At 41.0% G+C, this 13,388-nt stretch overlaps 1 protein-coding gene across 2 annotated transcripts in view; it reads right to left on the bottom strand.

Annotated features, from left to right (window-relative positions):
- Positions 1 to 13,388, bottom strand: part of ACP3 (acid phosphatase 3) — a 46,040-nt gene that overhangs the window by 7,359 nt on the left and 25,293 nt on the right. The window contains exons 9-11 of one of the 2 annotated variants that reach the window (XM_072726869.1): positions 12,027 to 12,130; positions 8,784 to 8,953; positions 7,072 to 7,911 (exon numbers count right to left, since the gene is read on the bottom strand). In XM_072726869.1, coding sequence (XP_072582970.1) covers positions 7,886 to 7,911; positions 8,784 to 8,953; positions 12,027 to 12,130 — 300 coding nt within the window. In that variant the 3' untranslated portion in view covers positions 7,072 to 7,885. Of the gene's footprint in view, positions 1 to 7,071; positions 7,912 to 8,783; positions 8,954 to 12,026; positions 12,131 to 13,388 lie in introns of those variants that run through there. The other variant, XM_026015537.2, reaches the window with a different exon arrangement.

The raw sequence follows: 13,388 nt of genomic DNA, 5'->3' as shown, positions 1-13,388 counted from the left end.
CCACCTCACTTACTCTCTTTTGGCCACACAGGCCTTCCTGTTGTTCCTTAGACATGCCAGGCACACACCCATTTATTGCCTTTGCTATAGTTGCTACAGTCACCTAGATGCTCTTCTCATGAATCTCTGCTTTAGGTAACTCCATCACTTTTTTGCCCAAATCTCATCTTTTATCTATTTTATCTATTTATTAATTTATTTTGTGAGAAAGAGAGAGTGAGCAGAGGGAAGGGAAGAAGGAAAGAATCTGAAGAAGACTTCCCCTGAACATGGAGCCCAGTGCAGGGCTTGATCCTACAATCCTGAGATCATGACCTGAGCTGAAATCAAGAGTCAGACACTTAACCAAATGAGCCACCCATGGGCCTCTCAAATCTCATCTTCTCGGTGAGGGTTTTCTATTTAAAGGTGCAACCAATATGCCCTTTTCCCACACTCACCACCAGCTTGGCACTTGGGATCCTCACCTTCCAAAGTATTTATTATGTTTATTATTTATTATCCATCCCTCTCTCCCTCTAATAGAATGTAAGTTTCATGAGGGCAGAAATCTTTGTATCTTTTGTTCACGAATGTATTCCAGGTACTTAGAATAGTACCTGGCACATAGCAGGTGCTCAATAAATATTTGTGGAAAGAATTAATAATCTAGAACTCACAGGTTCTCAATTTGTAGTTCAGTGCTTTTCCCATGATGTCAGAATGCCTCTTAGCATCATGAGAAGGTGATTATTAATAAAGTTAGATCCTGGTGGGCAAGTGCCATTACCACTGTGAATGGAGTTAATATAAAGGTGGAGGGAACTGAACAGACTTGAGGAAGGAAGGAAAGAACTAAATGGAAATGAGGGAAGAAAGCAGAGACTAATGATTCTTTAAAGTTAATGTTCATTGATGACTTTCTATATTTGGAAATTTATTTTCAATTATTTTTTATTGGCTATGTTGTCATAGTGGTCCCATGGAATATGCTTTCCCAATCTTTTTCCTTCCTTCATTCTTTCTTAGACATGCAGTGGGCATACACCATAAGCTAGGCCAGCTATTGGCCTAAGCCAGTGTTGGGTTCTGGGGTTCCATAATCCCTGCTTTTGGAATCATCGATATCTAGTGGGAGAACCAGATAGACAATTATGAGATCATGTGAGAAATAGTAAAATAAAAGTGTAGCAGACATGCTATTGGAATAGAGAAAAAGTTGAGATTAGTACAAAGCTTTATTTTTAGAAGAGAAAGAGGTTAGAAAGCCTTTTGAGAAAATGCTAAGATTTGAACTGGCCTTTGAAATAAATAAGACAGAATGAGTTGCACAAGAGTGTGTTTGGGAAATAATGAGCAGTTGCATGTGGCTGGAATATAGCTTCTGGTGAGTTGAGACCAGATAGGTAGGTTGGGGCCTAGGTCTTAGAAGGTCTGGTTTGTCATGGGACATGTGAAAATCAGCAGCAATTATGACACATGGAAGTGACATGGCCCAATTTGTGTTTTAAAAAAGAAAATAACTGCAGGGAAAGACAGGATGGTGGAGACACTATGGGCTTGGTAACTATAGAAATACCTTTGACAAGATATGGAGGGCTCAGCACTGGAAGTGTAGTCCTGATAGTGTGGATGAGGGAATTCTAGTGTACTCCCGAAGGAGAATTGACAGGCTCTGGGATGCACTAAATGTGCTGGGAAAGGAGAAATGGAGAATCACAGCCACGCATGGGTTCTAGTTTGGGTGAAGATGATTAGGCTATGAACTGAGATTGGAGGCATATTAAAAGGATGACTTTGGAGTGGAGGAGATAATAAATTTCATTTAAATTTAGGATTGAAATGGGTTCTTATCCTCATAGAAACAACACGGGGCAACTGCAAAACACAGGTCTAGAATTCTGTATGGATTGTGGGTGTAGGAGAGGGAGGCCTGTGTAAAACTGGTTCATGGTGAGGGTGGAGTGAGGGCGCCAGAGACAATGCACTAGGACAGGATCATTTAGGGGGCTGGAGGAGGTGGGAGTCTGAGAATACAGAAAAGACTCAGGAGGGCACCTGGGTGGCTCAGGCAGTTAAGCTTCTGCCTTTGACTCAGTCATGATCTCAGGGTTGATTGAGTCCTGCATGGGGTTCCCTGCTGGGCAGGGAGTCTGTTTGTCCCTTTCCCTCTGCTCCTCCCCCTGCAGCTCACTCAGTCCCAAATGAATAGATTCAATCTTAAAAAAAAAAAAAAAAAAAAAGACAAGACTCAGACTCAGGAGAGATTCTCTCTCTTAAGATTCTCTCTCTCCTTAATTTTTTAAAATTAGACACTCCTTTGTACTCTGAAGGATTTTGTGAGTTTGACAGAGTAAGATTCTAGCATCTGAGAAAAAGGAGTGATCAGTTTTATCTTACTGTGAAGACACAGGGCTGGTAATGACTGACAAACCCTCTGCCATACAGGAACACGGGAAAACTGCTAAAGGCAGTGTGAATTAGCACTTTTTTTTTAAAGATTTTATTTATTTATTCATGAGAGATGAAAGAGGGAGAGAGAGAGAGAGAGAGAGAGAGAGAGAGACAGGCAGAGGGAGAAGCAGGCTCCATGCAGGGGATGTGGGACTAGATCCCAGGGTCGCAGAATCATGACCTGAGCCAAAGGCTCATGCTCAACCACTGAGCCACCCGATGCTCCTTAGCACAATGTTTTCTGAAAACTATTTTGGCACTAAGTATTAAAAGCCTCTTCCTCTTGCTGTTACTCCCTCTTCTTCTTCCTCTTTCCCTTTTGAGTAAGTCTGCCTTCCTACTCATCCTTGGATTACTGCAACCAGCCTCCCAGCCATGCTCCCTGCCCTCAGTCTCACTGCTCCCCAATCTGTTCTCCCCACCGAGGGCAGAGGGCTTTCTAAAATAAGAAGCCAGTCCCATCATATGTCCTCTGCCGAAAACCTTTTTTTTTTTTTTAAAGGTTTTATTTACTTGAGAGTAAGCGAGAGGAGCAGGAACAGGGGGAGGGGCAGAGGGAGAGGGAGAAGCAAACTACTCTGAGCAAGGAGCCCAATGTGGGCTTGATCCCAGGACTCTGGGATCATGACTTGAGCCGAAGACAGGTGCTTAACCAACTGAACCACCCAGGGACCTCTATCTGCCTAAGACCTTTAATGTCCGGCACTACTCATCTTGACCTGAAACACTTAATGCCAGCCTCCTCTGAGTCTTTGTGCTCTAACCAGACATACTCCTTCTAATTCCTAAAATGCCCCATGCTGTCTCTAGCCTTTGGGTTTCTATAGATTTTCTCTTTTGTTTGTAACATTTTCCTCTTTCTTCACCTCCAGTCACCCAGCTCATTCCTTCTCTCCTTCAGGCTTTATTTATTTATTTATTTATTTTTCCTTCAGGCTTTAATTTAAACATTACCCCCTTCGAAAAGCCTTCTCTAAAAAAAAAAAAAAAAAAAAAAAAAAAAAAAGCCTTCTCTGACCCCTTAGATGTAAGCTAATTAATTGCCTTTCCCATATGTCCTTTATAATAGTATTCACCACCCTTAGCTGTTAGGGCTTATTTAATTCTTTATCTCCCTATCTTCTTTGCCTACCTCTTTACACCATTGCCAAGGGGTCCAGGTCACATGGGGACAATTTTCTTGTCTTACTGCTGTTTCCTCAGCAGATTTAACACCTCCTCCATAGGCACTATTCGGTACATAACAGGTACTCAAAAAATAGCTGTTTATTAAATATTCATATACTTTGACTCACTAATTTAATTTCTGGGAATCTGTCCCAGGGGGTAGTCAACAAACCAGTGTGTGATGGAAAGGGAAGATGATACAGTAGAAATATGGTGTTGGAGAATGTGAGGCTTGAATCCGGACTCTACCACTTAAGTCATGTTATTTTCTGAGGCTTGGTTTTCTTCTCTGTAAAATGGGGATACATGATATTGGCAAGAAAAGGAAGACAGGTTGCTGAATTAAGCATCAATGACTTTCAAAAGGGATATTTCCAAAGAGAGATGGAAGGAAGAACATCATTTTTTCAAATAGCTCAGGAGTGAAAGATGAAGAAATACAGAATTCAAATGATTAGTTCAAGAAAATTAGGATTGAAGAGAGTGAGAGCAGGCACTTAAAGCTGTTCTTTGATGAGTGATTTGGGCATGTTCATAGTAGAAGGGAGCCAGTGCAGAGGAAGAAAATGAAGCTAAGATTCATTGAGGTTCCAAGAGATGAGGAGTGGGAGCATATGCATGAGGAAAGGAGTTAGGTTACTCAGGGAGGAATATGTTTTCCTGTGAGGAGGGGGGCGGGGCACAGGGAAGGCAGGTTAAGGCTACTAAGATATTTTGAGGTAGTGACAGGAGAACCTAAAATACTTTTTTTTTTTTAAAAAAAAGATTTTATTTACTTATTCATGAGAGACACACAGAGAGAGAGGCAGAGACACCAGCAGAGGGAGAAGCAGGTTCCATGCAGGGAACCTGATATGGGACTCGGTCCCGGGACTGCAGGATCATGCCCTGGACCAAAGGCAGGCGCCAAACCGCTGAGCCACCCAGGGATCCCCTAAAAGACTTTTCAATGGAATATCTTGCTCCCCTCAGGACCTCTCATAAGAATTAAAGAAGCCAAGATGGAATTACAAGTTTTGGGGAAATAACAAGGCTTTCCTGTAGAATATAAGAAAAGAGTCTAGTAAGGGTGAATACATTTATTTGCTAAGCAGTGTTGAAAGATCCAGCTGGGATTGGAACAGAAATTTCAACATTCATAATTTGAAATGATAACAATAGGCTTCTGTTCCACTTAGCTGACCAGAATGCAGAAACTATGGTTGTTTTAATGTAGGGTTGGATATTGCTGTGGTGGGCAGGGTATGGGATGGGCCACTATGAGGATGTCAGAATTGCCTACATCGAGGACAGGAGTGGGAGTGAGGAGTGAGCTGGTGTATACCAAAGCAAATTCCCAATGTCATTAATGAATGATGACACATGTCCTGGGAAACTGATGATAGTGACAACAAGAATGAGAAACAGGTGCTGTAACTGGCCTTCTCTCTGAGGGAGGGAAGGTTCTAGAAGGGGTATCATTGAACAGAGGCACTACCCAGCAATGGGGGAACAAGAAAATGCCAAGATGACTATGCTGAAAACAGATCAAATAACACAGACATACTGGAATATACATATGTAAATGTAGTCTGTGACTGGGTCTTTATAGTACAGTCACATTTGAGGCTCATTCATTCATAGCTTCTCTCTCCTACTTATTGAATGATTGGGCTCTTTTTTTAAAAAAATATTTTATTTAATTTATTCATGAGAGTCAGAAAGAGAGAGGCAGAGACATAGGCAGAGGGAGAAGCAGGCTCCCTGTGGGGAGCTCGATGTGAGACTCAAATCCCCAGGAGCTCAGGATCACAACCTGAGGAAGATGCTCAACCACTGAGCCATCAGGTGCCCCAAACATTTGGGTTCTAGGTTTCTGATATCTGGGGTTCACCATGAAGAAATTAGGCTAAGTACGAGGGATTGAACATTTATTCATTTATTTTTAAAGGTGTGTTTATTTTGAGAGAGAGAGACAGACAGACATTGATTTGTGGCATAGGCTGATTTCTGTGGTGAAAAGGCTCCTGCTTTGACATTATGACCAATTTCACATTATCAAAGTCAAATCTTTGAACTCAGAGTCAGGAAGGGATGTACATATTCCACTTTTGAGATTGGTATGGGCTGGATCCAGCACAACAATCCCTACGTCTTCTTTTTATTAACATATTTGGTAATTCGTTTCACTCTATTTGAATATTGATTGTTGATACTGGAGTCCTTTTTTTTTTCATAAGATTTTATTTATTTGAGAGAGTTAGTGAAGGAAGAGTGAGAGCACGAGTGGGGTAAGCGGCAAAGGAGAAGCAGACTTTCCGCTAAGCATGGAGCCCGACATGGGGCTCCCTCCAACTCCAGGCCTCTGGGATTATGACCTGAGCAGAAAGTAGACACTTTACCAACTAAGCCACCCGGGCATCCTGGTGCTGGTGTCTTGAGGAAAAGAATTTTTTTTTTGAGGAAAAGAATTTTATAAACACTCTACACTAGGTTTGATAAGAGGAGGGGATGAATTGGCTGTGGAGAAAAAAGGAGAGGATGGGATCAAAAGTAACCACCAGGTTACTGGGTATTGTTGCTAATCAAGATAGAGACAGTTCAGGGAGGAAAGGTAAATAATTTAAACATTCCTTGAGCAAATATTTATTGAGCACTAATCCATGTCAGGCACAAGTATTTCTGAGGACAGATATAAGAGAGAACACAACAGATAAAAATCCTTGCTCTTGTGGAGATGATATTTCATCTTATTATAATTGGCCCCTTGAGGGAAACCTGCAGGAATCTCCTTGGACCCAAAATCTTCTGCTGAGTAACTCCCCTACCCTTTCCAGGTTCAAGACACAAAGACATTTGATAAATAGCTTTCTAGAACCTTGTACTATACCGTTAGAAACTCCCATCCAAACCGATTTCAGAAGGTGCAGCAGTTACCTTCTATAGGGTAGCCCTTTCTGACATTCCTTACTGCCTCCCTCCCTCTGAATCCAGTTAACTCTTGTCTCACAGCAACCTTGAAGTCATAGATATAACCCTTGTTGGGATGCCTGGGTGGCTCAGGGGTTGAGTGCCTGCCTTTGGCCCAAGGCATGATCCTAGAGTCCCAGGATCCAGTCCCACAACAGGCTCCCTGCTCTCTGCCTGTGTCTCTGCCTTTCTCTCTGTGTCTCTCATGAATAAATAAATAAATAAAATCTTTAAAAAAAAGATATAACCCTTGTTATTCTGTGTAATATGTATCTTTTTGCCTCCCCACTACATTGTACATTTTCCAAGGATGTTTTCTTGCAAGTTCCACCTTAATAGATGAAGCAGAGCCATCCATCAGCTTAGCCTTTTTCTGAAGCAGTCAGGTCCAAACTAAATACATTTTCAATGTAAAATATTCATCTAAGTCAGTCAAAATCATTCTTCTTTACACGAATATTTTTCCTCTGGTAACATTATAATAAAATTCCCAAACAAACAAACAAAAAAGCCCCTAAAATCTGTCCTTCAGGAATTTTATTCTGATTAAGCACGCACACTTTTCAAAATTCATCATAAAAGTAATGTTTTTGAACTCCCTACTAGTGACTTTATTCACTATTTTACATTTGGCTTACTGCTGGAAGAAAGTTACATGCATGGGGGAGGAAGAGTAATTAGATGGTAGCCCTGAGGACAAATAGTTACTTGGGAAAAAAAATAATACAAATAAATGTATGAATCACTGTCTCCTGTCGGTCACCCCATGACCCACTAGGAGAGGGAATGGCTTTGCTCTGGACTCTGGCATCCAGTAGAAACCATCACTAGAAACCATTTCATTTTTATCTGTAATAGTAACGTAGCACGGTGTTCTCTAGATGTGTTGCATCTGCCACTCCTCAAATCTATAGGACTCTAAAGAGTGTCATTCGAACATGATTTCTTCTTGTATAGGGAGTAGTTTCAGCAGGACATGTGAGCTTGCTTAGGTTTTCTGAAGATCTCAGGATCAAAGCCTTACACATTCCTTTTGTCCTCAGAGCAGCTATCACAGCCATACTTCCAACATGCTGGTAAGTTTTGATCTTGGAGGCATTTAGAACATTCTCACATTTCTAATTTTGTTCCAGTTTGATATGTGTCATCATACTTTCTCTCTTATCTCAACTCCAGATTCAACATCTCTTACCATCTTCAAGAGAAACCACTCATGCATCTCTGATGTGTTGTATGCCTAAATAAAATTACTTAATTGTTATGATGTCTGCACTCCAAGAGCTGCCGTATATATTATGTACAGCAAAGTTTTCTGGTAAGTTTGCTTTTGGTTTCTTCAAAAGTAACATGGATTTTCCAGGGCTAAAGGATACAAAGAGGTATTTACTTTTCAGCTTTTCTACCCAATATGTTTTAACATAAATATAAGAAGATAGTACCAGTTTCCTACTGTAGATGATTTCTCTTGATTGCTCCACTGTATGCATTTCTCTCCTTGTGAGAAGGCTGGAACTGATAGACGAGCTGGTCCTTTGCCTATTTGCCTAGAATTAACTTCTTCCCTTCCTTGCTCTCACTCTAGATTGTAGATTTTGTTTAAAATCTCTTTCACCTCAGGGATGCCTGGGTAGCTCAGGGGTTGGGTGCCTGCCTTAGGCTTGGGTCATGATCCTGGGATCGGGATTGAGTCCTGTGTCGGGCTCCCTGTAGGGAGCCTGCTTCTCCCTCTGCCTGTCTCTGCCTCTCTTTCTCAGTCTGTATCTCTCATGAATAAATAAATGAATCTTAAAAAAAAAAAACCCCTTTCACTTCAGACACTAAAAGAACTACCTCATTTAATCCTACTCAAGTGATATCTGGGAGTTCTTAAAAAAAAAAAACCAAAAACAACCAAAAGTTTCTATAGGGTTAATCATAATAGCTCATGGCAGCCCCACAAACTTTGATCTAAGTCTTATCTCTGATTATATTTGACTTGAGGCCCTTTTCTATTAACACTGAAAAAAACTACCAAGTTGAGGTTTAGGCAGGTGGGGGCAGGGCCTCATGGAGAGATAGGAATTGACTGAAATCAGGGGTCCCTGAAACATACAATTATCATTCCAAACCCATTTCCCTCAAAGCTGGGGGTGATGGCCAAGTTATACTCTTAAAGCCACCATCTGCCTGGAGAGAGGGTATTGTGCCTTTTTGCAGAGCTCTGCATGCACACTAATCCATAATATCCTCAGTACCTTGGTCATTGCTCGTGGTCATACACTCCGTGGACCAGTCTTGGGGGATCACAGGGGCAACCAGCTCAGCAAACTCTGTCAGAGGACAGCTGGGAGTGCAGCCTGGCAGTGTGAGAGGATATGGCTCGTGCTGTGTCTCATTCCGGTAATACATCTCTACGAAGTACTCCCTGATGGAGGAAGGTAGAAGACAGGGCTGTTAGTTTTGTGTTGTGGAACTGCCATTGGATTTTTTTCCCGCCTGGCCTGTAACATGTCAGCTGTAGGACTAGGAGAAGAATTTACAGGAACGAGTAGATATTAGCTAAGTTAGGTGTGGGAATAGGGAGATTGGGGCAGATGGGTCAGACCCAGAGGGTGGAAATGGGAGGGCTGGTTTGTTAGATAAAGAGGGGCAAAAGAGGTGGGGACCAGGATGCTTATTCTGAAAGGGAGCGGAGAGGTGATGACTAGGGGAGTTGGGGGTGATATGATGAGCCTTTGAGTAAGAAGTGGGGGACAGACAGGGTGTTGGGTTTTCTTTCTCCTATTCTCTCTCCTTCATGATTCTTATTTGCTTCATTCTCTCTTTTCCTCTCAGGATTTCTTTTAGGCTTTCTTCTGAATGAAGGTATCTCTGCTCTTCTTATCCAGGGAATAAACATGGAACTGAGCAATATTTAACATATGTGCTTAAATATACATCAAGATTTTGTCAAGATTACACCTCAGAAAGAGGGTGTGGGTGTACACCTAAGTCCTTATACTCCCTCATATTTGATACTTTATTTGGAAAAACAAGGTATATGCCAATGTTGTAAAACTAGCATGAGGGCCTTATGGAAGTCACTTGCCAAAGAGGCAGGAGAGAAACTCAAAGGATTTAGTGATCATTCTTGAGGTAGTAAACTCACAACTGCAACTGTTGGGTGTTATTAAAAACAAGCCTTTTAAAATATCACTTTCAGGGGCACTTGGGTGGTATAATTGGTTAAACATCCGACTCTTGGTTTCATGATCTCAGGGTCATGGGAGGGAGCCCTGTATTGCGTTCTGTGCTAGGTGAGAAGTCTGCTTGAGATTCTCTCCCTTTCCCTCTGCCCCTCCTGCTCATGCTAGCTCTGTCTCTGTCTCTGTCTCTCTCTTTCTAAAGTGGATAAATAAATCTTTAAAAAATCACTTTTAAAAGCTACATAAACGGATCCCTGGGTGGCGCAGCGGTTTGGCGCCTGCCCTTGGCCCAGGGCGCGATCCTGGAGACCCGGGATCGAATCCCACATCGGGCTCCCGGTGCATGGAGCCTGCTTCTCCCTCTGCCTGTGTCTCTACCTCTCTCTCTCTCTGTGACTATCATAAAATAAATAAAATTAAAAAAAAATAAAATAAAAGCTACATAAACAGTAGTAACTACTTAAAGAGATACTCTCTCATAGAGAGTAACTGCAGATATTCACTTATACAGATATATTTTTAGAAACTTCCTAATAGTATATGAATGACTACTTATACCCTGGGATGACTTACCCAGTGATAGCAAATTTTATCTCAAGATGATATGGCAAAGATGACTAATAGTCAATCAAAATTCATGTTTCTCTTTCCATATAATAGAGTTATGGCTGAAAAGTGACTACATTTCCCAGACTCCCTTGCAGTAGGTAGGACCAAGTGACTACACTCATTCCTCGGAGATATTGTGGGTTTGGTTGCAGACTACCACAATAAAGCAAATATCACAATAAAGTGAATCAAATGAATTATTTGGTTTCCCAGTGTGTATAAAAGTTATATTTATACTATATTGTAGTTTATTAAGTGTGTAATAGCATTATATCTAAAAAATGTGTTTAACTTAATAAAAAATACTTTATTGGTAAAAAAATGCTAACCATCATCTGAGCCTTCAGCGTGTTGTAGTCTTTTTGCTGGTGGAGGGTCCTGCCTCGATGCTGATGGCTGCTGACTGCAGGGGGGTGTTGCTGAAGTCTGGTGTGACTGTGGCAGTTTCCTAAAATAAGGCAACAATGAACTTTGCCACATTGATTGATTCTCCCTTTCACAAACGATTTCTCTATAGCATGTGATGCTCTTTGATAGCAATTTACCCACAGCAGAATTTCTATCAAAATTAGAGTCAATCCTCTCAAACCCTGCCACTGCTTTATTAACTAAGTTTATGTGATAAGCTAAATCCTTTGTGGTCATTTCAACAGTCTTCCCAGCATCTTCACCAGGACTAGATTCCGTCTCAAGAAACCACTTTCTTTACTCATCCATGAGAGGGAAGTCCTCATCCATTAGTTTTTTTTTTTTTCTTCATCCATTAGTTTTGATCATGAGATCGCAGCAATTCAAGCCCATCTTCAGTCTCCACTTCTAATTCTAGTTGTCTTGCTATTTCTACCACATCTGTAATGAAGTCTTAAATCCCTCTAAGTCTTTGGAGGGATTTGGAATCAACTTCTTCCAAACTTCTGTTAATGTTGACTTCATCCCCTGAATCATTAATGTCCTTAATGGCATTTAAAATGGTGAATCCTTTCAATTTACATGGCTCAAATCCATCAGAGAGGAATCACTAGTGTATCTGTGACAGTTAAAGCCTTACTATAGGTCCTAAAAAGATGGAACCCTGGGTCCCCAAATCCCACCATGGGTGAGTAACCTCCTAATGACTAGGGATGTCTCTCTCTCTCTCTTTTTTTTAGGGGGGAGGGAGAGGAAGAGAGAGAATCTTAAGCAGGCTCCATGCCCAGTGCTGAGCTTGACTTGGGGCTTGATGTCACAACCCTGAGATCATGACCTGAACCAAAATCAAAAGTTGGATGTTTAACAGACTGAGCCACCCAGGCACCATGAGGGAGGGTCATCTCTTTTGGAGTATTAGATGAGTGAGAAAGAAATGTCCATTGGGATTAGCCTCTGAGAATCTGAGGCTCAGTTGTACAGCAGTGAAAATTATCCCTATTAGTTAATATATCTGGAAAACATTTTTCGGAGATTCCAAATTGGCTCTAATGGTGAAGACACAAGTTAAGACGCACACAGAGAGTTTGAATAAAATTGTTTCATGAAATTCGAAAGTGGAGAAAAGCAATATTTTTAACTTAGTGAATTATTTTACATAGTATATGATTTTAAATTTACGTACCTGACTGAAAATTGATTATTTTAAGACAATATTTAAGCTAATAATAACAATAATGATAGCAAAGCCTGGGGTCCAGTGGTTTTAATTGTGAAAAGCACCTTGTAGGTACTTACCCCTTTTCAAGATATAATTCCATTATATGGCAGGAAGCATAGGGAGGAAGGATTCCATTATAAACATCTAGTGCCATCTGTAGGCCACTCACGGTAGTGTCATGCTGCGGGGATTTGAAACAAAGTATTTTTGATCTTTACCAGTGATTCCGATGTACATTCCATAGCTAGTAGTATTAAGCACTTATAGAGAACCATGGTGGTTTCTGATTCACTTAAATTGGCCATACCCCCATGGTGGAAAGGGGAAGAATTAACTTTGGTTGAGCATCTGTTGTGTGCTAGGCGGTAAGCTTTTTAAAAAATATATCGTTATTTCTAATAAAAAGAAAAACAGGGATCCCTGGGTGGCGCAGCGGTTTGGCGCCTGCCTTTGGCCCAGGGCGCGATCCTGGAGGCCCGGGATCGAGTCCCGCGTCGGGCTCCCGGTGCATGGAGCCTGCTTCTCCCTCTGCCTGTGTCTCTGCCTCTCTCTCTCTCTCTGTGACTATCATGAATAAATAAAAATTTATTTAAAAAAAAAAGATTTTAAAAAGAAAAACAGACCTAGATAAATTAAGTAACTTGCTTACTGTCATATAACCCCAAAATGGAAGGAAGTAAATTTGAGTCTGATGTTCTGGTTTTGTACTATGCTTTTCTCTAGTGGAACATCTCTGTTTTATTTTATTTCATTGATTTTTGTTAAATTTTAAAAGATTTTGGAACATATTAATGCTAGATTATATTTCTTCTCCAGATTAGGATAATCTGTGATTTTAAAGCTGAGAAAAAATATACAAAGTTGTAAATGTTGGAGATGATAAAATGTAAGGAAATAGAGTGCATAGCTCAAAAGTAATTGTTAATTGTTTATCCCAGAGTGGCTGGAAGGCATAGGGGACTTGTTTTCCACCCCAGTTTTGCTACTAATTAACTACATAATCTTTGATAGTCCTCACCTTTTATATCTACAAAATGGGCATAACATTGGTTGCCTAAAGTATATGGCATATTTAAAAAGGGCTTAGGGGCACCTGGGTGGCTCAGTTGTTGAGCGCCTGCCTTCAGCTCAGGGCGTGATCCCGGGGTCCTAGGGGGGCATGATCCCAGGGTCCTAGGATCAAGTCCCACATCAGGCTCCCCATTGGGAGACTGCTTCTCCCTCTGCCTATGTCTCTGCCACTCTGTGTCTCTCATGAATAAATAAATAAGATCTTGAAAAAAATTAAAAAATAAAAAGGGCCTAGAACTGATTTACTGGAGAAAGAAATACAGTTACAGATTTATGACTTGCCAGAAATCTCGCAGGTTAGAACTGGAAACCAGATGAGAAATTAAAGAAACTAGCAGAACGGATTGGCTTCAGAAAGCCCCTCTCCA

The sequence above is a fragment of the Vulpes vulpes genome, chromosome 11 (genome assembly GCF_048418805.1).
Source record: "Vulpes vulpes isolate BD-2025 chromosome 11, VulVul3, whole genome shotgun sequence".
Taxonomy (NCBI): Eukaryota; Metazoa; Chordata; class Mammalia; order Carnivora; family Canidae; genus Vulpes; species Vulpes vulpes.
Note: the sequence above shows the minus strand (reverse complement) of the source record. Positions and strands in the feature narration are given on the sequence as shown.